This window comes from Ailuropoda melanoleuca, chromosome 12 (assembly GCF_002007445.2).
Source record: "Ailuropoda melanoleuca isolate Jingjing chromosome 12, ASM200744v2, whole genome shotgun sequence".
Taxonomy (NCBI): Eukaryota; Metazoa; Chordata; class Mammalia; order Carnivora; family Ursidae; genus Ailuropoda; species Ailuropoda melanoleuca.
In genome coordinates, this window is record NC_048229.1 from 7,792,033 (window position 1) to 7,816,043 (window position 24,011).

Below are 24,011 nucleotides of genomic sequence, written 5' to 3' on the forward strand. Positions count from 1 at the left end.
CTTCCTTAATGGTGTGTGGAACTCCAGACACCAGAGGGTACCTGTGGTGACTACAGGCACTTGAGAGCCCATTCCTTGTCAAGATGCTTCGTCTCCTGGAAGGTGGCTCAATGAGACAGCCAGAGAGCTGGCAGCCTGATTCTGTCCCTGCTTCCTGGGGCTCCCTGCCCTCATGAGGTTTTTTTGTGAGACCAAGTGATAGCAGCAATGCCAGGTGAGATCTTCAGCACCCTTCAAGTCACACTCCTCCCATTCTTTGATGTGGACCAAGAATGTCTTCAATCCTACATCAGGTGTGCTAAAAATGTAGCTTCAGCTTCCTCTTCCAACCCGGCTTTGACCCTAAAATGTTGGTCAGGATAGAAATGCTGGACCTGTGGGTGGGAGGGGTCAGAGAGATCCAGCCGAGGGTGTTGCTGGGATGGAGGGGCCTGGGATGATCCAGGGGCTAGCAGCAGAGCTAAGGGCCAGCCCAGGGAAGGGGAGGAACATGCTGGTGCTGAAGGAAGGTAATAATACACAGGGCCTGGGCTCCAGGGCACATCCTGACCCCATAGGAATCTCAGAGGTAATAGTGACAAGCCTGGCATGCGGCAACATGTAGGCTGGGTGTGGCTGGGCTTCTTCCCCAAGCCAGGGAAATGGCAGAGGTTTCACCTTTTTTCCCAATGCACTGACTGGTGATGGCTACTAGGAGGAAGCTGGAGGCCATGAAGCTACATCCAGAGGAAGCACCGAGGCCAATGAGCAGTGTCTTCTCCTGACAGCATGCTCACCTAGAACGACCCCAACTGCCAGCTGGTCTCTTTAAAAACTGCTTGATCAAATGGTGCTGCCCAGGCTTTGAGTCTCATACTGAAAGATAACTCGAACAATAACATTTTTGCCCATTTGAAGTTGTAGTTACCACGTTCTGAGCTCCTAAACTACTGCACACTTCCACTGTTTTTACGCTTTAGAACAGAACTTTCCATTTATATCAAAATCACATTTTGTACCACCTCTAATTTTGTTTTAGTGAGAATTTGGGGTTAACTGTGCCATTCTCCTGACCTTCACCTCCAAGTTAAGGATACAGTGAAAAGCATGGCATCTTAAGAAACAAGAGGGTAGGTGAAATCTCCCAGCACCAAGCCCAGGAAATGCGCCTCCTGCTGACCCTGTGACAGAATGCTGTAACTAGACACCTACTTGGTTAGTACCCTGGACAGAACTGGGCAGAACCAGCTACAATCAGGCCAAAGACTCTCCCCCAGGGGAATTTAACCAATCAAAAATACAAATAAATGAACCAGCTCAGTGTTACCCAAAACCCCAATCTTCCTGGCTCCCAACAGTCTGGGAAGAAAGGGAGTGTATTTATGGCAAATAATTCTGGGGCTGAATCAATGCACTGTAAATCAGAGACCCAAAATAAAAAAAAGAATCTATAAAGGGCTTCCATTCTGATCAACCCAAGACCATTACTGTACAAAAAACAGTTTTATTAGTTAATTACCCCAGGTGTGCCTCTGTTCATGCTTTAGGTCACACCCGTTTCTCAGATCCGGCCCAGGGTCATAGGCAAGTTACCAGATTAGCAAATAGGAAAACTGTTCTGCAAAATAGCAACTGTCAGCTTAAGGCATTACTAACATTGCAGAAGGAAGCAAGGTTACTAGGGAAGTTTGGACAGCTCAAGATGATGATTTCCGGAACAGGAAACCCTCTCTGAAAGGGCCAGCCCATGCTGGTGTCTGACATGGGAGAGGACACTCTTGCTCTGGGTGATAGGTCACTCCTTTAAACTCACCCACAATGTCACAGACAAAACACTGTCTACTCCTCAAGCTTTCAGATTTAGAAATTAGTTATATAAAAAGCACTCTGTCCCAGAAGCCCTGGCACATCTGCAGCCTCCCAGAGAGCTCACTCGATCCTCCCTGACTGGAGCAGGGGAGGATAGAGATATATGGAAGGTCGGTCAGGCTCAGTTTTTAAAAATGAATTCACTACTAGAAATATGGAGCAAGGGGTAGAGACCCCTGCTGCAATTACATGCGGAATCATTGTCCTCCCAGAGAGCGGGCTCCTCCGGGCTCCTTCAGTCCACGGAAGTGCTCAGAGCAGGGCAGGCCAGTGTGGCCACAGAGCTGACGCCTGCCTCACTGCATGCCGAACCACTGCTCCTGGTCAGCCCACTGGGCCGCCTCACTGTCGCTGCCCTCCAGGTCCCCTTCTTCCCCACTCCCTTCCATGTCGTCCACATCCTCCTCCTGAGTGGCATCCGTGGGACTCTCCTCCTTCTCCATCTTCTGCATCCCCTCTAGAGACTTCTGGTCATTGGGGTCCAAACTAGGGGACAACAAAACAAAGGAGAGGCCTGAATCTCTGCCTTGCTTCTTGCTGGCTGATGTGTCATCTCCCTGGCACGGCAGTGAAATGACCACCCAGTCACAGAGAAAGTGCTAACGCCTGGCCTCTCCAAACAACTCTGGTTCCACAGGCGAGATTGAGGGAGTCCACCATTAGAAGTGAAAAAAGGTGTCTTCTTCTAATTTTTAGAATTCTCAATTTGAGTTTTTCTCCACGTATTTCTTACACATTTTCACACTTATTACCCCAGCATTCTGCTAGAGGAAGATACTAGATAACACAAATGAAAAAGCAGCAAACAACCATTAACAGAACAATTCAAATGTAATTTCTTAACAGTATCAGATTTTAAACTACAAAATTACAAAAAAAAAAAAAAACAAACAAACCTTATTTTTCTGTGCGTGAAGTTGTTTCATGTTCTTATGATGTGATTAACCATATCGGCACTTCAGTAGTCAACCAAAATTATCATGCTTACCATGGAACACATTTGTCAACTCCTAGGTTAGACTCCAGGACCCAAATCTACCTCTACCCGGCACACAAGTTTAGCAGCTAAAAATCATTACACATGCCAAAATCCCCAAAGTTCAGAGGCTTCAGAACATTTATTTACTTGGCTTCTAAGCAATTCTTCCTCTAACCTTTGTGATTATCACCAAGGCCAGGAGGTGTCCAATCTCTAGCAAATTCCACCTCTAATTCTATAACTGTAGATTGATTTTTAACCTCTTCTCTGAAACCCTCCATACAGCTCTCACCCACACCACCCAGAGCTCCCCAACCTTGGGACTCCCACCCTGCCTTCTAGAGATTGCTATGACAGCACTTAGCACGTGGCATCGATCAGTCTATGTCTGAGACTGAGAGCTCCCAGAATCACAGCATACCCAATGGTTACTGAGATGCCAGGTATTCAACTGCTAAACAAATAAATGGATGTGATCAGACTCGATTAAAGACAGGCCTTCACCATAACCTTACAGACACACAGACAACCCTCAAATAAATCACTTCTGTATTAAACAGTAAGAATACCACTATTTATTTAGTATTTACTATGTACCAGGCACAGCACTAAGAGCTTTACATGGAATAATAATTTAATCCTCATTTAATCACTTAATACCTACTAAGGTAGATATAGACAAACCTATTAGTAACTTGCCCAAGATAACAGGTGAAGGTAATATTCAAACTTCAGAGCTTAAGTTCTTTACTACAATAGGTAGAAACATGAGAAAGTACTTACAATACTTCGATTTGAAAAAGCAGAATATAAAATATATACTACATATACCCTATAAAAATATGTTTATGTGGGCAAGGCCAAGAAGATGATCTATACAAATGAAAACAGGTGATATAGTGATATGGGCTGCTTATGAGTGAAACAGTTCTTTAATGTTGCTTGTAATATAGTCTATGAATTTTTCTGTAGAAGTTATGAACTCACAAGTAACTCTTCTACCATTACTATTAGTACTCCGTTTTCAACCACGGGCACAAAAGTGTGTGGCTTTCCGGAACTCCTATTACGTAGTTCCCTGCCTCCTCTTCCCCTCATTAACCTTCCCCCCATGGGAGGCTAAGTGCCTACCTTAGTGCTATACTATATTGGTCCATTGCCTCCTGATACTCATTGACAGCTACAAGGAAATCTCCTAGGATCCGATGCAGGACACAGTCACTCTGATTAGCTAGTGCGTTCCTCAGCAAAGCAATTCCATCTTCATATTTCTGTTCTCTGCCTGCAAAGAAAAAGATCCTCATTTTTCTACTTTACACATTTTGAAAATACACTCCCATCTCAAATCATATATACAAAACCACAACAATGATCACAATTCAATAATCTCTTTGTAGATATCTTTAAGAGAACAGTGCTTTGGCAAGAAATAAGAACAAGCTCATACGAATTCCTATTCCATTAAGAAATGTGGAGCTTGAGTTCTGATTCTTTAAATTTTACTCTTAAACCTAAGTTCAAATAAAAAGCCAAAATGCATTTTATTTATCAAACCAGCCCAAACCCAGGATTCATCATCAATCAGGACTAAAAAAACCAAAGCTAAAAGGAAAGTCATACGCAAACCCAGATGGGTCGAAATAGTTCAAGCTGGCTACAGCAGTTCTATTCAGCCCAAAGTAGCTCAGGACAACCCAAACCAGATCAAAGTGAACTGAACAGGTACCAACCAAGTATAGCTGGTTTGAGCCACTCAAAAAGTCAGTCACTGCCAATCCAAGCTAGTCTAAGCCATCTACATTTGGTTGTGCTAAATATAAACCAATCCACATGCGCTCAAACCTACTACAAAAGGCACACACCTGTCTGGTCATCTGTAACCAGCTGGGACCAGGAAATCCAAATGAGATCAGGTTTTATACAATTAACAACAAAAGGGAAGTAAATAAGATACACTTACTAAGTAGTTCTGCTTTTTTCACCACAGCCTTAATGTAATCCGGCCTTTGGGTCAGAGCTTTATCTAATAAAGTTTTGGCTTTCTCCTGTGTTACTGGGTCTTCAAGACAAACAGTGGCTAAAAGGGTAAGGGTCTGTGCATTTGCTCCTAGAGTTTTGTAAACATTGTTAGCCATTACCATTGCTTCACGAATACTGTTAGAAGCCAAGTAACATTCAATGAGACCTGAAAAAATAAAACAGAAAGTTCAACCACATTATCACTCTAAGCAATGCTTTCACCCTGACAACCTTCCAAACTGCAAACCTTCAAAGCTTCAGACAAAGGGCAGGCCAGGGGAAAACTCTGATGACATTAGACTAGAGAGTATGTTGATGGAATAAGAAGTGCTCTCCCCCCAAAGCACTTCAGGGATGTAGAAAAAGGCTGATGCACTGCAAAGGCACCTTTAGTAAGCAAAGGAAACAGGCATAAGTAAAATGAAGCAGGTAGGCAGCCCAGCTGAATGTTAAGAGGAACAAACACGACCTTAATCATTACTTGAAATAAAGATGATGTTGACAACAAAGCGCAAGGTTCACTTTCACTGCCTCTTAACGAGCTATTAATTCGGTCATCTTTAGTCCCAGGCTCACGTGGGAGAGCTTTACAGTTCCAAGTGAATGTCCAGTTCTATAAAATTACTAGCTGTATAATTTCTACTAATGGACCTAGGGAGCAACCTAAGAAGAAAGGACAACTTTTCATTTGAAACATAAAAGATATCTCAAAAGACATTTGCTGAGGGTTTCCCTAACCTAGATAGAAAACGCCTAGCAGATGGACCAAATACACCAAGATTGGCAGCTCCTGCGTCTTACCACACCCACAACAAGATGCCCTATGGGGACTCTTCAATCAGAGACAACTCTCAACTCTTCTTGCCAAGAACTTGAGAACAGAGGAAGTACTTTTTGACACAAAGCTCTCATCAAAACAGAAAAACAGCTTAAACCCCAAACCCACGCATCCCTGGCAGATTTTCTCTGCGTACTCCTCCACCCTAGCAGCATTTATAATATTTGTGCACATTCTACCACACACTATGGTTACTTAATCAGAAATTACCTAACTCTTCAGGGCAACGTGCTGGATTCAGAATATGGCTGTTTGTAACTACTTATTAAGCAGTTTTATTTCCCTGCTAAAGCCCCTCCTGGAACTTCAGAAGGAAATGGAAAGAATGCTCTTCACTACTCCAATGCCTCCGCCCATAAGGGAAGTTCGGCTGGAGGTTGCAAGAAGTACCAGAGAGCATAATCAGTTACCCTGCTTCAAAACTTCAAATGGTGGTTTGAGTGCCGGCAACCCATGAAGCCTCACTGGCCTGGAGAAGGTCCTCTGCCCCCAATGACTCTAACCATCCTCTTTCCAAGCACTGTGGGGTTCATTATCCAACTGCATTCCTGGGCTCTTGTGAAACAGGCACACAGCAGAAAGGAACTAGTGTGATAAAAGCAACTAAGAGGCTAGGAAGTTAGTTTCAGGATTAAAAATTTAATCCGGAACCAAAAACTTGGTGTGCTGGGGATACTTTAAGAACAAATCCACAATACACATAGTTCTCTGACTATCTAAGCAGATTTGTTCTTTACCCCAACTTCCAAATTTTCTCAAATCTGAACTCATCTTCCTGTTAAGAGCAAGCCACTCCTAGACTCCTGGGTTTATTTTTAAATTCTTATAAAAATATGCTTTGGAGGAACTGCATTTTATAAGATCTATTTTAACATCTGTGACTGAGTCACCAAATGTTGCTGAAGCTGGCACACTCCTTTGAACTCCTAGGGTCAGTTCACATGAACTTAAAATAGGATGTAACTAAACAAAGTTTGACCCTGATCGTGCCCACTCAGGAGGTCACAATGAAATGACTAGTTCCCACAACCAACACTGTCATATGGATATGAAGTTACCCTATGAGTAATATTTCTGCCCCAAGGTAAAACAACTTTTAAAAAATAAAGACATAACCAAGTGATGCTGTGTTCCAGCACAGTGCCAGCAGATTCACATTAAGGAGTGAGCCATGTTTGAGAAATAAAAATAGGACAAAAAACCATCCCCAGCTACTCCCCCACCAAAAACCAGGAAAAGAGAATGAAAAAAATATATTCTGAAGGTCCAGTGAAAGCCCAAAATGATTTTTTAAATGCCTAATGCAATGATTCCCAAACTTGTCCACACATTGACATTACCTGGGGTCTTCAAAAAAATACTGGTGCCTATCTCCCAACAGCAATATTCTGATTTCGATAGTACTGGAGTGACCTGGCATAAAGATTTTTTTTTTTTTTTAAGATTTTATTTCTTTATTCGACAGAGATAGAGACAGCCAGCGAGAGAGGGAACACAAGCAGGGGGAGAGGGAGAGGAAGAAGCAGGCTCATAGCAGAGGAGCCTGATGTGGGGGCTCGATCCCATAACGCCGGGATCACGCCCTGAGCGTGAAGGCAGACGCTTAACCGCTGTGCCACCCAGGCGCCCCCTGGCATAAGGATTTTTAAAAGTACCCCCAGAGTACTCTAACATGCAAGAGAGTTTGGGAACTACTGGCCTAACAAAACCTTCCATCTGGGGGTGCCTGGGTGGCTCAGTCAGTTAAGCATCCCAACTCTTGATATCAGCTCAGGTCATAAACTCAGTGTCGTGAGATCAAGTCCCCATGCTGGGTGTGAGGCCTGCTTACAATTCTCTATCTCCCTCTGCCTCTTCCACACACAAGTCGTGAGCACATGTGCTCTCTCTCTCAAAAAAAACAAAAATTAAGAGTGCTAATGCTACATTACCTACAGATTCACACTATTCATCTCTATTTTTCATCTTACCTTCATAACAATCTAAGCGACAAGGTGCAAGCCGTATAGCCTCCCGAAAGTGGATTATTGCTTCTTGGACTCTGCCCATGTTTCTAAGTGCTGCTCCCTTAAGTAGCAAAGCTTGAACACTATTACTGTTCAGCTGAATGGCCTTGGCTCCTAAATAGAGGGCCCGAGAGTAGCGTTTGCTATAAAAGCTATGACACCTGGAGAAAAAAAAAAAACATAATGCAACATTACCGGAGAGAAAATGGTAAAGAAACGTCATTCAAAACCAAACAGAAGGTCCTCTACATGAGCCTTATTACAAAGCACACTTACAGCTTTAACCTGAGATATTAGAGGGCAGCGGGAGACAAAAACAAAAACAAAACACTAAATATTTTTAAAGGGAAATATTGATATAGAAGGGAAAAATTATGGGAAAGAACCTGGTATCTGGATATATTATCAAGTGAGAGATATTCAGATAACCTGTAAAGCTATGGTAAATAACAACGCGGCACCTTCTGGCCTATTCACCGATGGCTTCCAGTGCTGAGCACGATGCACCATCTCAGCGGATACCTACCCCAAGAAAGTCTGAGAAAAGACTCAGTGAGGTAACTAATGTGTCCAAAGTCAAAGACCTTGATCTGAATCTAAGTCTGATTATCTCTGAAACCTATGTTTCCAACCTATATGCTATTTGGGAGAAACCACAATTTCCCAAAGAATGTACTGAAATCTGGAGAGAAGGGAATACATAAACATACCCAGAGACCACCCAAGGTTCTGCATGCTGATCAGAAATATTGAAAAGGCGGCAGCCAAGGTTCTCCACGTCCTCTAGCCGCCCTTCTCTTGCCAGGAGGTAACCATATACATCCATTCCTGGAAAGGAAGAGGCTTTTTTAAAAAGCAGCAGCAGGTGTCCTTTATTAAAGAACAACAGCCTTCATCAGAGCCCCCACTCAAGCCCCAGCTCCAGCATGGTCTGAGCCCTTTCCACCATCATGAGCTCCTCCCACCAGCATTCCCACTTTCCTACTATGACTTAATAAGAGGCACCTGATTGACTCAATCAGGTGGGAGTCTGACTCTTGATTTCAGCTCCGGTCATGATCTCAGGACCGTGAGATTAAGCCCCACTTGGGGCTCTGTGCTCAGCAGGGAGTCTGCCTGAGATTCTCCCTCCGCCCTTCCCCCTCATTATGGCTTGTGAGCTCTCTGTCCCTCTCTCTTTAAAATAGATAAATCTTAAATTTAAAAAAAAAATTTTTTTTTAAAGATTGTATTTATTTATCAGAGAGCGTGCACAAGCAGGGGGAGCGGCAGGCAGAGGGAGAAGCAGACTCCTCACTACCAAGAAGCCTGATGTGGGACTTGATTCCAGGAGGCTGGGATCATGATCTGAGCCGAAGGCAGACACTTAACCGACTGAGCCACCCAGATGTCCCAAAAAAATGACTATTAAAAAGACAAAACACATCCAAAAAGTTTAAAAAGCAAAGGAGTAAAAAGATCTACAACTCACAATTTGAAAGCCAATTATTTTTGGGAACTGTTCATCCCTACAATCTGTGACATGATATACAGTTATCCTAACTTATAACCAGAAAAGGCCCAAAAAGGCATCAAGTAATTTCTTTTCTTCAAGAAGCCTAGGCACGGTCCAGAGTGTACACTTAAATATGCTGGTTAGTCTCAGAAAAAGTAGCCTATTCCAGATAAAGCATCTAGTTCTTTTTGGAGTCCAGCTGATTTAAGATCACCCCACTCCCTGCTTATTCTTACTCGTATTCTATTAAAAGGGTCCCATGTTTGCTGTCACCCATCTCTTACCACCATCCCCTTCATTCCTTGTTATCCCTTCAGACTCCCAGGAAAATGTCTCTCTTGCCAAGATCACTGCAATACTCCCTGCTGGCCCCCAAACTTGGGCCTGAGCTTCCAACTCCAAGCTGCCAGCTACTGCCAGACTAGTACTTCTAACACACCATTTTCATCATGGGCACAAGCAACTCAGAGAAGAGAAATAAGCACTGGGCAGGAGGGAGACCTTGGGCAAACAATTTCATCTTTCTGGATCTGTTCTCTCATCTCCCTGCTCTGTAGTTCTCATGGCTTAAGAGTCTACAGGACTAACTACTGTCACAAGGCCATATTTTTCTGATGGCCTCTTTTGGGACTTCATAAGCAAATTTCAGCCTATCTATCAGACTTATTTCCCACTGCCCATCACTCACTGCCAGTCAATGGACACTCATCCTCTGGAAGTCCCTATGGCTCACCCCTTCAGCTATAATCTTTGAGATCAATGATTTTTTGTTGTTGTTCATTCCTAATTACTTCCGTTAATCAACTCATTCCTTTCTTAATGCCTGTTCACTTACTCCCTTTTAAGTATACTAAGGACACAGTAAAGCTAAATCCCCTAAAAGGATATTATGGTTTGGGGGATGCCATCCAAATTCTTAGTCAGGCACACCATAAATTTATAAATCATAAGGAAGGGCTATCACCCCTCCCAAAAGAAAAAGAGCCAAATAATGATCTGCCTGGAGATGACACTTGAATTTGAGCAAAAACAAATGCTCAAAATGGAATTACTCAAGTGTTAGAAACATGTATCAGACCTGAAAAAAAAAAAAAGTGAAACGCTACTAGAATAAGTTTCGCAAAATATTTCTATGAAAAATGGCATCAGAATATTATACTACATTGTCTCCCTTTCTTTTCTGATCCCCCCCCCCCGCAGCCACTTCCACCAGGGCTCAAGAATAACCTACCTTTTATCAAATAAGGATCCAACATCTGTGCCTGTTCAAACTTGAGGACAGAGTTTTTATTGTCTCCAGCTCTGAAGTACAGATCTGCTAAGCTTCCCAGCAGGTCCACATTATCTCGCAATAAGGACTTTTTCTCTAGTGAACTTCAAAATATTAAACAGTGACCCTTAACATTTATTATGAATCCTCTTAGTTTCTGAATCTGGGTGACAGGCACATAAGCACTATTTTCTTTTGTGTATATATGACATTTTTCATAATAAAAAGCTTTTCAAACAAATCATATACACTAGATTTTCTTACTCTGAGCTTATGATTTAAAGAAAGTTATACATGATAAGAAAGCCAATATACACAATGAAGCAGAAATCTCTCTCATTACCTAGAAAGAACTGATTGCAGGTTTTCAGAGGACAACATGGAGCTAAATGTAATATTCAAAAGTGACTTCGCATAACACAAAACCCAGTTTCTTATCCTTGGACTTTACCTGACTAGAAAGAAAATCCCAGTCCGAAAGAGGCAACCCAAGTCAGATGCTGCAATCTATGCTTCTGGGACATCCAAAAAGATGTTCTTCCAAGTTCAAGCATGACAACTACGGCAGCCAGCTGTGGAAGGTTACCACTTTTACAAATAACAGAGCTGAACTCAGTCAAAGTTTACATTTAACAGGCCCTCAAGGCAGAGATTATTACCCTTAGGACTATTAAGTACATTAAGAGACTAAAGCAAGCCTGAGGACAACAGGCTGCAACACCAAGAAATAAGCATCTCATATTTCTATTTTACACCAGACCTCCATAAAGCAAAGGGCTTCAAGAGCACTGAATTAACTTTGTGGCTCTCACCAGATGGTATTGATTGCCCTCGAGTTGTCACCAGTATGCACAAAAGCATATGCTTTGATCCACACAGACAGCCAATCCAAGTTAGGCACGGTCTGGATCACGTTCATTGTCATCGAAGCCACCTCTGCGCCTTTTACAGAAAGGGAAAGCAAACCTAATCCAACAGAAAACAGGAGAAATAAGGTGAAGCATAGCATCCCTCTTCCACAATCAAAGAAGCATTAGGCTACTCTTTCCATTGGCTACAAGGTAACCCTTTCCCTATTCTAAGCGAGATGCAGATGACAAAACAACCATAATTTAACATTTCTTGATCGTGAAAAATACATGACAACAGTAATCTACTGAATCACTCTCTGGAAGTTAGGCATGGGCAAATTTTTTTTTAATTTACTTTTTCAGTAATCTCTAAACCCAACATGGGGTTTGAACTTATGCCTCGAGATCAAGAGTCGCAAGCTCTTCCAACTGAGCCAGCCATGTGCCCTGGCATGTACAGATTCTAACGTACAGCTGTGAGTAAGAACTACCATCTCAGAGAGTAAACAATCCAAAGAAATAGGCTGAGAATGATCTGTACCTAGTATGGCATCAAGGGCTAACGGGCACTGCCTCAGCACTTCCTTATAGCTGGTGACTGAAGGGCGCTCCTGACCAGCCTTCTTGTACAGGTTTGCCAGCATCATGTTTATCTGTAATAAACAAAAACAAAAAGACAGTAAGATAAGCATATATTGCAAAGAAAATATCTCACCACCAATTAAGTCCTAATTTTTTATTACCAGCTACTATTCTACTTTTTACTGGAAAACCTACCCACAGCCCTGTGGAAATAAATAAAGACCAATCCCATTTTTCAAACCAAAGAGGAAATTACTACCTTCGCTTTTCCTATGTCCTCCCATTTCTAAGACGGAAGTCAAATTCCTCTCACTTACCAACCAAAAGGCCCCGTACTATCTGGACCAAAGATGCTGCCTCTGGAGATGGGAGTAATATTTATTTGAGAAATGTTACAGAATTCTAATTACCTTGATTCTTTCTTGATCTTAAGACAGAAGATGAACTACCCTAGAGTGCTCAAGTTTACATATTTTAAATGCAATTAATATCAAGACATAGGAAAATGAGGAATTCTTAACACAGCTTGTTAAGAAAGATCAAATGAATTTTCCCCAAAAAGAAAATGACAAGATACAGAGTAAATACTTGGCTTCTCTCTGACAATTATTCTAGCAGCTAGACTCTAGCCTTTCTAACACTGAAAGCATGGACCCACAAGTACTACCTGACTCATCAAAGTGATGCTACAAAAATCAAACTCTAACTGACCTCTAGAGGTACAATGATCCAGAGATTAGCTACATCACTTAAATCCAGTAAATGCACTTTTAGCACAATTCAAATTTGTAACTCAGTACAGCTCTTTTAAAATAACCCTTTCTAAAAACACAACAAGGAAAATTTGAGAAAACCTACAAGTTCCAAAGAACGTAGAAGTTACAGGGAAAAGTAAGTGATCTTAATAGTACAGAGAGAGAGAGGGGAAAAAAAAGAACATTCCAATTTAATATTAAGATCTTAAACATAGCACTAGTGTTTGCCAGATCATTAACCTAAGGAAGCAGTCAACATGAGGACACACAAAAAAAGCCAATCCCCAATCTCTTTGGTTATCTGTAGCCTGGTACGCCAGATATTTACTCAAAAGAGTGGCTCTGAGGATGAAGAACATCTGCTCCAATTATGACTTACAGTATATAAAACAATCTAGTATGGCATTAATCCATACTGATGATTCAAATAATGAAATAATGAAATATTAGAAATAAAACTTTATTTGGCTTCACCTTTTCCATTTTAGGCTATGTTGAAAATGCAAAAGAAAATACTTAAAGGAAAACTCCAGTATTAGTGTCAATACTTGAAAAGAATAAAAGATTAAATTTAAGATCCTTTCTTGACTGCTTGTTATTAACAAACTATGACCAACAGACCATCTGTCTCAACAAATATTAAAATTCCCTTTAAACTACCTATCACTTCAAAAGAATGAGTTTTGAGTACTACCTATGAGAAAGGCAATTCTTTATAAAACAGATCCTTACTTGGGAACATCACAAAGCCACATTCTACCAGTTATAAACACAAGCAGTCATCTTTTTCTTAAAACTGAGTGAGAAGTTGTATGTTGATAGGTTTACTCTTAAAAGTTGAAGATTTACCAAGATATAATAATCTCACACTGGAATTTTCCTTTAAAATGTGAAGAAATGTGTGGTGGTGTTTACCATACATTAACAGACGTTCATTTAGACGTATTTTGACTCACTTCCTTGTCCTTTACACAGACTGAGAAGCCAGTTAACTCCCTAACGGACAAGAAAGAAAAACTGTAAATATTATAAGGTTTATGTTTGAGGCACACATCTTTGTTCCTGGCTACAACAGCTCTACAGAATGAAGGATATGTACTCCTAACAAATGTGGACTCCTCTAGTCCCTCTTAAAATGATGGCTTTAAACACCAAAGCGTTGGATACCACAAACTGAGAGTATCTGCCATTACTCATTTTCAAAAAACGTCCCCACCCTCAAGTCATTGAGGAAATTGTGGTACATTTCCAATAAGATAAGGAAAAGGCATCATTCAAGTTTATAATCAAAATGGCATCTTCCAAAAGGAAGACACTCTTCCCATATGCAAAAAAACTATACTTGGGATAAGTCTTTCATAGTGAATCAGAAAACAGAACATAGCATCCAAGCTTATTATGAGACAGGTTAGTCTATAATATGCTTCCGAATGTTCTTAATAGCATAAAATAAACTGAGGAAATAGCTTAGCTTTTAAAATACTCAGAATATAGTAAATAGATCCTCCATAGAAGGAGATGCTTAAACACATTCTCATCAAGTTTGATTGGTTACTTTTAAAACTCAGCAACACTTAAGTGAAAAAACACTAAATATACCACTGTTTAGATTCCTCTTCTTTTAAGGGCAGGAGGATGTACACAGACATCTTACACATAAAATTCCTCACTGTTAAGCATAAGTTGCACCGAACGGTTCTTCAATGAAGTGAGGAAGGCAGGTGACATGAGAGCATATGTTAGAATATTAACTACTGATGTGAATTCAACCCTAAGAGCAAGGATTCTCACTGTTCTTCTAAACTGGACTCAAACTATTCAAAGAGACCCAATGTAATACTCCTTACAAAATAGTATGTTAAAAAAGTATTCTTTCACATATGAACTTTTTTATTTTTCCAAAGGTCAGCAGAGAAAAGTTTTATTAACCTCATTTTATAAATTAAAAAAAAAAAGTAAAGTTCAGATTGGTAACTTGCCCAAGTTCAACTACACAGTTCACAGCTTGTATGCCCTAAACTCAGACAAGATACGAGATCTCTTGATTTCAGCTGAAGGTGTTCTATTGATTATATAATATGTTGCCACATCAAACACAAATATATATATCCCACATACAAATAAGTACATAAAGATCTTGTAATCTTGGATTTTTAAAACAAAGGGACTAATAAGCTCATTTACATTATCAAATGGGGGCACCTACAGCATGCAAAACATGAGGTTCTAAAAAAAGTACCACTGCCACCTGGAAGAATTTGCAAATTATTATTTCCTATGGTAAGAAATACCAAAGAATGAGCACTTGTAGTATTCTCCAGCTATCATTTTCATCAGCTGAATTTTCAAGGTTTCATAGGAAACTAATTCTTCTATCTCTCTGAACCTCATCCACTCCATTAACAAGGGAACAAAGTGACTGAAGAGTAAAATGTTCAGATGGACTCCCTAAGGCATGGAGAAAACATGGAGGAAGTGGGTTGGAAGGACCGGGTAGGGGAATATTATATAACAAGTTGTTAATTCAACTTACTTTGGGAGTCCTTTGTCTTGAAGGGATCCCATCAAGTATAGCAATGGCGTCTTTATCTTGTTTTAGCATCGTATAACATTCAGCCATTTTGTATTTCACTTCAATTTCAGATGGAAGACACTAAGAGGTAATGAAAACATCTCTTCAAAACACTACTTCAACAGTATGGCAGTTCTTTAAAATGTTTATACATAGAGTTACCATATGACACAGCATTATGCTCCTGCACATACAGCCAAGAGAACTGAAAACCTATGTCTCCACAAAAACCTACACACAAATGTTGGGGCACCTGGGTGGCTGAGTCAGTTAGGTGTCCAACTCTTGATTTCAGCTCAGGTCTTGATCTCAGGGTCATGAGCTCAAGCCCCATGTTGGGCTCCATCCACAGCATGGAGCCTACTTGAAAACAAAACAAAAAACCTGCACACAAATGTCCATACCAACATTATTAATGATAGACAAAAAGTAGAAGTAATTTCCATCAACTACTAAATACATAAAATATGGCATATCCATACAACGGAATATATATTTTTTAAGATTTTACTTATCTGTCAGAGAGAGAGAGAGCACAAGTAGGGGGAGTGGCAGGCAGAAGGAGAAACAGGCTTCCCACTGAGCGGGCAGCCCCACATGGGGCTCGATCCCAGGACCCTGAGATCATGACCTGAGCCAAAGGCAGACGCTCAACCGACTGAGCCACCCAGGAGCCCCTGGAATATTTTTTTTAAGATTTATTTATTTGAGAGAGCAAGAGAGCGAGCACGAATGGGGGGAGGGGCAGAAGGAAAGGGAGAAGCAGACTCCCCGCTGAGTAGGAAGTCCAACTCGAGGCTCGATCCCAGGACCCTGAGATCATGACCTGAGCCAAAGGTGGATGCTTAACTGACTGAGCCACCCAGGTGCCCCCATACAATGGAATATTATTTGGCAATAAAAAGAACGAAGAACTGATTCATGCTATAACACAGATCAAACTTGAGAACATTATGCTAAAGTAAAAGCCAGACACAAAAGGTCACATATTGTATGATTCCGTTCACATGAAATATCCATAAGAGGCAAATCCAGAGACAGAGGGGTTAGTGATTCCCAGAGCCTGAGGAGGTAACAGGCATGGGAATTTTCTAGGGTGATAAAAATGTTCTGGAATTAAACAGTGGTGATAGCTGTGCAATTTCATGAACATACTAAAACCTACTGAATTGTTAATTTTATGACATTATATCTTAATTAAAAAAAAATTCCTTAGAGCTTAATTATAGAGAACTGACAGTTACCAGAGGGGAGGGAGGGGAGGGGATGGGTTAAATAAGCAATAAGCATTAAGGAGTGCACTAGTTGTGATGAGCACAGGGTGATGTATGCAAGTGTTGAATTACTACATTGTATACCTGAAACTAATATGACACTATAATGGTAACTACCTGGAATTAAAACAAAAACTTAAAAAAAAATTAAAAATGTGAGGTCAAAAGAACTTCTTAAAGATTAAATGTATTTAATTAACATGAAAGGCTTAGCATGGTGCTTGGCATACTCAATACTCAAAAAGTTAGCTACTTCTAGGAATGACCCTATGTGGATAATATACATGACTTCCACTCAGTGCCAGAAAACAGAAAATCCTGGGGTGCCTGGCTGGCTCAGTCAGTGGAGCATCCAACTCTTGATCTTGGGGTTGTGAGTCTGAGCCCCACACTGGGAATAGAAATTACTTTAAAAAAATAAAATAGGGGTGCCTGGGTGGCTCAGTCGGCTAAGGGTTTGACTCTTTATTTTGACTCAGGTCATGACCTCAGGGTCCTGGGAGAGAGCCCAGCACCAAGCTTGCTGCTCAGCAGGGAGTCTGCTTGTCTCCCTCTGTCCCTCCCCCCACTCTCTTTCTCAAATAAATAAATCTTATAAATAAACAAAAATAAATTTTTTTTTAAAAAGGGAAAGAAAACAGAGAAGATCCTGGTAATCAGCTCTTTAATAACAAAAAACAAAGGTTTTACATAAAGAAACAAAAGATGAAAATCTAGAGGCTTTAAAAATAGAGCAACTATATTAATTTGTCTTTTTTCAAAATATGGAAAAATACAAAGTAGAAAAAACATAACTTATAATTTCACTCCCAGGTCATTCTACTGACATTCCTTCTAATGTATGTATGTATGTATTTTTACTGACATTCCTTTTATTTTATTTTATTTTTTTTTTTAAAGATTTTATTTATTTATTTGACAGAGATAGAGACAGCCAGCGAGAGAGGGAACACAAGCAGGAGGAATGGGAGAGGAAGAAGCAGGCTCATAGCAGAGGAGCCTGATGTGGGGCTCGATCCCATAACGCCAGGATCACGCCCTGAGCTGAAGGCAGACGCTTAACCGCTGTGCCACCCAGGTGCCCCTGACATTCCTTTTAAATACAAGTTGCACATATAATTTAAACAAAGACAGAGTCAAATTGCAAGGTAGTTTCCCTTTCCCTAAAGCTTTCCCACAGTTAAATTCCTTTCCTTCAAACACACAAAATCATTCATGCATATTACCCGTGTGTGTGTATGTATCTCTATATCTATCTATCTATATATATATATAGTATATACCAGAATATATTTATATATCTGTAAACTATCCCCTTTAAACAAAAAGCATTGAAACATTTCTTCAAACCTCATTTTCCTTACTAATGCATATAGTTGTTTCCAAATCAGCATGTGCACCTCTATCTCATTCTTCATTTAAGTAAGTTCCATCACATTCCATCTTATGGCTATGCTCTAATTTAACTAGACCCTACTGATGAAAACTTTTGCTTCTAGTTTCTTACCATTACAAACCACTGCAATAACCAGCCTTGGTTCTATCATACACCCTGTAAACCTTCCATGAGTCTATTAGGGTTAATTTCTAGCAACTGGATGACTCTGTCAAATCGGAGGACTCTGTGAAATTACGATTTCCCCTTCATTTATTTAATTATCAAGCTACTGAAACTGCAGAAACTCTTAGAATATTTCCCATAAATTTCCCTAGGTACTCACAATCCTAATAATTGAGTTACATTTTAAAAGTTGTACTTTAATTAAAATTATAAAAACACTTTAGATTTTGAATTGTCGGTATAAAAGGGAGGGAACAATGCAGAACTTCAGTGAACCCACATAATTTTGAATTGTCGGTATAAAAGGGAGGAACAATGCAGAACTTCAGTGAACCCACATAATAACTTTCAGTTAAACCCATCAGGTTTAACTCCATTTTTAGATTCATCCAGAGTGAATTTTGCATTCTTGCATCTAAGTGATTTTTCATCTTTGTTTGTTCAGTCAGCTCCCCTTTAAAATTACTTATCTTTCCATCTTCTACATCTAATCAGCCGTCGTGTAAATTCCTTCAGTCTCTCTCACTCTCAAAAAAAAAAAAAAAAATCACACGTCAATCTCCATTTACCTGACTTTGTGGGGTAGATGCAGAATTACCAGTTGATGGTCTCACTTTCGAAGTTTTACTTAGGGCTTTCTTCTGCTGTAACGCCATGGTATACTTACTCACAGCATTCCGATATTCCTTATCATGAAAGAGAGAATCTGCATGATACACCAAAAGCTGGTACTTCTGAGATGGGGAGAATAACTCACTAGAAAACAAAGAAAATATACCCCCTACATGGGTTATTTTGCAATGTTAGAACATCCTCCTTAGTACCCACATAAGTCTAGCATAAAAAGCCTTGTGTAATGACAGTCTACAAAAGTCATTGCACCTTAAGTGCTAGTCCCTAAAATGAGAGGCATGAGAGTTATACTCTATGCTAATATGGTCAACACATACAGGAAACTGCTTTAAATTACTGTTTTTTGTTTTGTTTTGAAAGATTTTATTTATTTATTCGACAGAGATAGAGACAGCCAGCGAGAGAGGGAACACAAGCAGGGGGAGTGGGAGAGGAAGAAGCAGGCTCATAGCAGAGGAGCCTGATGTGGGGCTCGATTCCATAACGCCGGGATCATGCCCTGAGCCGAAGGCAGACGCTTAACCGCTGTGCCACCCAGGCGCCCCTAAATTACTGTTTTAATATGCTTTTCTCCTTTATTTACTATAAAAGTAATGATACCTCTAAATCAAATTCAGTAATACACAGATAGACAAAGAGAAATGTTATACATCTTCTCCTCCCCTTCTTTAGCCCAAATCCTCTTTCTTTTTTTTTTTTTAAAGAGAGAGATAGCACGAGAGCATGCACAAGTGGAGTGGGTAAGGAGAAAGAGAGGAGAGAACCTTAGAGCATGGAGCCTGCTTCAGGGTTCAATCTCACGACCATGAGATCATGACCTGAGCCGAAATACAGAGTTGGACACTTAACCAACTGAGCCACCCAGGTGCCCCCCCAATGGCCTCTTAATTTAATAGTCTGACATATATCCATACTTTCTTATATTAGCATCAATTTTTAGCTTAATGTAGACAAATGAGAGAAAGCACAATGATTTAACTAACACTACCAAAGAAGGGTTGAAGAATCTGGAAAAGTGAAACCTCACTGCTTTGAAACCTTTTTAGTAAAGTGCTAAACAAAAAGAGGTTTCAAAGGAACTGAAAATTCTTCAAATACTGAAGATGGGACTAGAACAGGATAAGCCAATGGGATAGAGTGGGATAGAAAGAGGATTAGCCTTATTTGATGAAAGTTTTTTTTTAATTTTACATACAAAAGTAAACCATTTTTTTTTTAAGATTTTATTTATTTATTCGGCAGAGATAGAGACAGCCAGCGAGAGAGGGAACACAAGCAGGGGGAGTGGGAGAGGAAGAAGCAGGCTCATAGCAGAAGAGCCTGATGTGGGGCTCGATCCCATAACGCCGGGATCACGCCCTGAGCCGAAGGCAGACGCTTAACCGCTGTGCCACCCAGGAGCCCCAAACCATTTTTTTTTAATTTTTAAAAGATTTCTTATTTATTTATTTGAGAGAGAGACCACAGAGGGAGAGAGAGAGTGAGAGGGTGAAGCAGACTCCCTGCCGAGCAGGGAGCCCAACAGGGGGCCCGATCCCAGGACCCCAAGATCATGACCCAAGCCAAAGGCAGATGCCCAACCAGCTGAGCCACCCAGGCACCCCAAAAGTACACTTTATTAACACTAAAAGAATTTTTATCTCCCTGAGTCTTAGGGGTTTAAGGAAAGTGTAAAACAATGTTTCAAAACTTTTTCATTAATGTTGAACATTGCTCACAAGCATTATAACTGCCTCCAGGCCGACCACCATTCTTAATGGGAAGGGCATATATTTTTAATTTAATTCCACCCCACCCCCCACCGCCCTAACTCCTGGCAAATTAAGAGGAATTTACACATTTTTCTTTGACAGGTAAAAGCTATAGTCACTTAAAAGGAAAGAAGAGTCACAATCAATTCTGTAAATAATCTGTCAACAAATGAAGGATACTCAAGAATAAGTACCAGATATTAGTGGCTGCCAGGGGCTAGAGGAAGTGAGATTAGGGATGCTTACTAACAGATATGGGGTTTCTTTTGGGGATAATGAAAATGTTTGTAATAGATAGTGGTGATGGTTGTACAACTCTGTGAATATACCCAAAACCAGAGAAATGTGTTCTTTAAAAGGACGAAATCTAATGGTACGTTTGTCATTTTATCCTGATTTTTTTTAATCTTAAAAAAAAAAAGGATAGCTAGGCTGAACACTGGATATAAAATCATAAAGGAAATTTAAGGACTAAAGGTTTAGTTCAAATACTTAAGATCTCTTCCAACTCTGAGATTCTACATATTTACTGAGAAGTAAGATTTGACAGAAAATATTACTACACTCAGAAAAAGAATTCAGATATTTATATATTTTAACACATGCCTACTTATTCACCCATAAATTATCTTTGGCATGATACAGGGGAAACTGTTACTGGTTGTTGCCTCTGGAGAAAAATGGTGGGGTGAGGTTCAAGATTCAGGGACAGACACTTATCTGCATACCTCTTCTGTACTGTTTGAATTTTTCTTAATGTGTATAGTGTCAATTCAATAAGGACATTTAATAATACATGGTAAAGGTCGGAATTTAAATTGACCTCCCTGAAGCTAGGAAACTGCCAGTTTAACCTAACAGAAAGAAATATGGGCTAAGCCAAGTCAGAGGATTAAACAGCTTTTATCCTGTAACATCTTCAAGAACCAAGAAAAATGATTAACTGGTGCACAAATTCCCAGTGATGGAAAGTGTGCCTTGACCAATCACTCAAAACCAACTGAAACGCTCCAGAATAAACACAGAAGGCTGAAAGAGACCAGGGCTCCTCACTGTCAACACTAAGTGGATGGTGGTGAAATGATGGGTCTCACGTAGCGAAATCTAGAAGCACACTAATGGAAATAAAATAGCAGCAGCTGCATTACAGGCACTTAAGGGGTTTTTCCTTTCTGACCTAGACAGCTTCTAGAGCAGGCCAAATGCAAATGGATCCACCCTGAGTAGAAAATTCAATTATGCCACTTAGAAGTAGCAGACTGTGGTGGATCAGTCTAAGATTTCAGAATCAGAAGGACCAAAGCCCAGACATCGTGGCTCCTCCACTTACTAAATGTGTCAATTTGGACAGTTTTACCTCCCTAAGTTTGTACACACTTCCTTAGCACATTCAATAAAACATGAGAGCGCTCACTGCACAAAGGCATTGTGCTGACCTCCTTAGGTGTTAAGAATGAAGCAGAACACAGAGCTTAAAAAAGTTCTCAGCCACCTGGGTGGCTAAATTGGCTGGGCATCAGACTCTGGATTTCCACCTTGGTCGTATCTCAGGGTTGTGAAATCAGCCGAGTTGTACTCTCCACTCAGTGTGGAGTCTGCCTGTCCCTCTCCCTTCACTCCTCCCTACACCCTCTCTCTCAAATAAACGAAAATAAAATCTTTAGAAGTTCTCACAAGAAAAAAAAAATTTAACCGTGTGGTGATGGATGGATGTTAACTAGACTTACTGTGGTGATCATTTCACAATATACTGATACAATTAAGTCATTATGTTGCACACCTGAAATGTCAATTATATGTCAATTTAAAAAGAGTGATGCAGAATACGGACCAGGGCAAAGGGATGGAATAGTGAGGGTAAGGGGAAATTCTGAGTTACAGAAGCTGTTCCCTACGAGGGGCTATCTGAGCTGAAACCTGACTGAGGATACAGATCGCCGACGTGAGGACTCCAAGCTAAACAGCAAACGCAAAGCCCTGAGTTAAGAGCGAGGCTGGTGGGTTCAAGTAACAGAAGGAACTGCCTGCAAGGCTGAAGTACAGTAAGCCGAGGGCATGAAATGAGGTCAGGGAGAAAAATGTTTGGCCTCCAAGGCCATGGGAAAGAATTTTAATTTAAGTACAATGGAAGAATATAATAAACAGGGGAGCAACGCGCACTCAAGGCTGGAAACAGCCCTGTGCTGCATCCGTCATTAAACTCAACAAACGGCGGCTAAGAAAACAAGAAAGGAGCACCGCGTGTCCTTAATAGGGCACCACTCCCACCCATAAAAGGAGTCTCCCGTTTTCAGGTGTTTTGGAGGCCAGAACATGGACCCTTCTGACACACTCAAGGGGAAAAATCAATCTTAGATGGGGGACGAAGGCGTAAGACTGGGTGGGCCTCTTGGAGCAGCGGCGAGCGAGAAAACATTCTTCGGGAAAGAGCCGGGAAGACAGGAGTCGGCCTAGCGAAGTGACAGTCGCTGTGCCCGGCGACAGGTGCCTCAGGAAACCCTCCGCTCACAACATTCGAGAAACCATAGCCAGGCTCGCCCTCAGGGCCTCCGCCTTCCATTTCTCGAAGCCGCCGCTCGCCACCTCTCCCTCAGGGAGCTCATCCCAGCGTCCGGTACAGCGCAGAGACCGAGTTAACTGAACTTGCGTTCCTAGATCGGCTCCGCCCGACGATGCCGTCGCTGACCCCGAAGCCTCAGCTGAGGCCCGCGGTCGCTCCTTCCCGCCAGTTACCAGGCCCCCTCAACCCCCGCTCCCAAACCGGCGCCGCTTTCTCCTCAGCCCCAGGCCGCTCCCCGCCTCAACTCACGGGTTGTTATTACTCATTGTAAGTAACAAGCTGCTGAGGAGCCGCACGTTAGAGTGCAGCCCCGCGGCCGCCATGTCTCGCACGTGGTCTATCACATTCATCCTGCCCGGCAAGACCGCGGGCAGCGGCGGCAGCGGCTCGAAAAGCCGGTAGAAGCTCCTTAGGGAAGACTCCAAAATGGCGGCCTCGCCGGGGTCCGTGGGGTCCACAAGCGGCACCGCCCCCAGGAAAATAGGCAACTACTGAAGTGCCTGAGGAGAAAAAAAACTCCGTTCCTTCCCCAGACACTCTATGAAGTGGGATGATTCGGTTTTTGGGTTGTTTTTGTTTTATTTACTTTTGTTTTGGCAAAAGTTACGTCATTCTTAGCTGCAAACTTTATTGAGGGCCTTCAATGATCTAGCGACAAAAGGCACTTCAGTATGGATATATGCTCAATTGAAATAAAAATTTGTGTCACAAAAATTAATAAAAATGTATGGTGACTTACCATAAATAGGTTAATATAGTAGAGTTGGAGGAATCTCCAACAGCTGGAATTAAATATTTTAATCAGGCGCTAGGGGCAGTCCTAACTGCTTTTACAGTCGGGCTTGCGCACTAGGCTGAAGGCACCACGCCCCCTTCTCTCAGGTATTATGTGTTCTGTAGGAATCAGCCTTCACCGTTTGGATAGCATCCTTGAGTCCAAAAGGGTATATTTTTACCCTTTAAAATGACTCACTAGCTCAGAGTGAATAAAGGCTAGGTTGAATTTTAGCCATCCTA

General features: G+C 41.2%; 1 protein-coding gene across 2 annotated transcripts; it reads right to left on the reverse strand.

Moving 5' to 3' along the window:
* Positions 1-1,463: 1,463 nt before the first annotated feature.
* ANAPC7 (anaphase promoting complex subunit 7) lies at positions 1,464-23,444 on the reverse strand. Of its 2 annotated transcripts, none has more exons than XM_011225965.3 (11): positions 23,244-23,444; positions 18,620-18,806; positions 15,177-15,296; positions 11,848-11,959; positions 11,268-11,421; positions 10,417-10,559; positions 8,401-8,518; positions 7,655-7,851; positions 4,788-5,012; positions 3,959-4,109; positions 1,464-2,334 (listed from the first exon to the last, which is right to left on the reverse strand). In XM_011225965.3, exons 1-11 carry the CDS (start codon positions 23,342-23,344, stop codon positions 2,145-2,147), a joined length of 1,698 nt encoding a protein of 565 aa, XP_011224267.1. In that variant the 5' UTR covers positions 23,345-23,444; the 3' UTR covers positions 1,464-2,144. The 2 variants fall into 2 exon arrangements, with proteins under 2 accessions (XP_011224267.1, XP_011224269.1); XM_011225967.3 differs by having other exon boundaries at positions 18,620-18,831; positions 23,244-23,380.
* Positions 23,445-24,011: the final 567 nt, after the last annotated feature.

Bases quoted from the DNA above. Each gene is read 5' to 3' on its own strand.
- ANAPC7 (XM_011225965.3), bottom strand. From the start codon at position 23,344: ATGAATGTGATAGACCACGTGCGAGACATGGCGGCCGCGGGGCTGCAC. The intron at 15,297-18,619 runs GTAAATGGAGAT...ATTACCTCTTAG, and splicing joins CATCTACCCCACAAAGTCAG to TGTCTTCCATCTGAAATTGA. The intron at 4,110-4,787 runs GTAAGTGTATCT...TTTTCTTTGCAG, and splicing joins GAAAAAAGCAGAACTACTTA to GCAGAGAACAGAAATATGAA.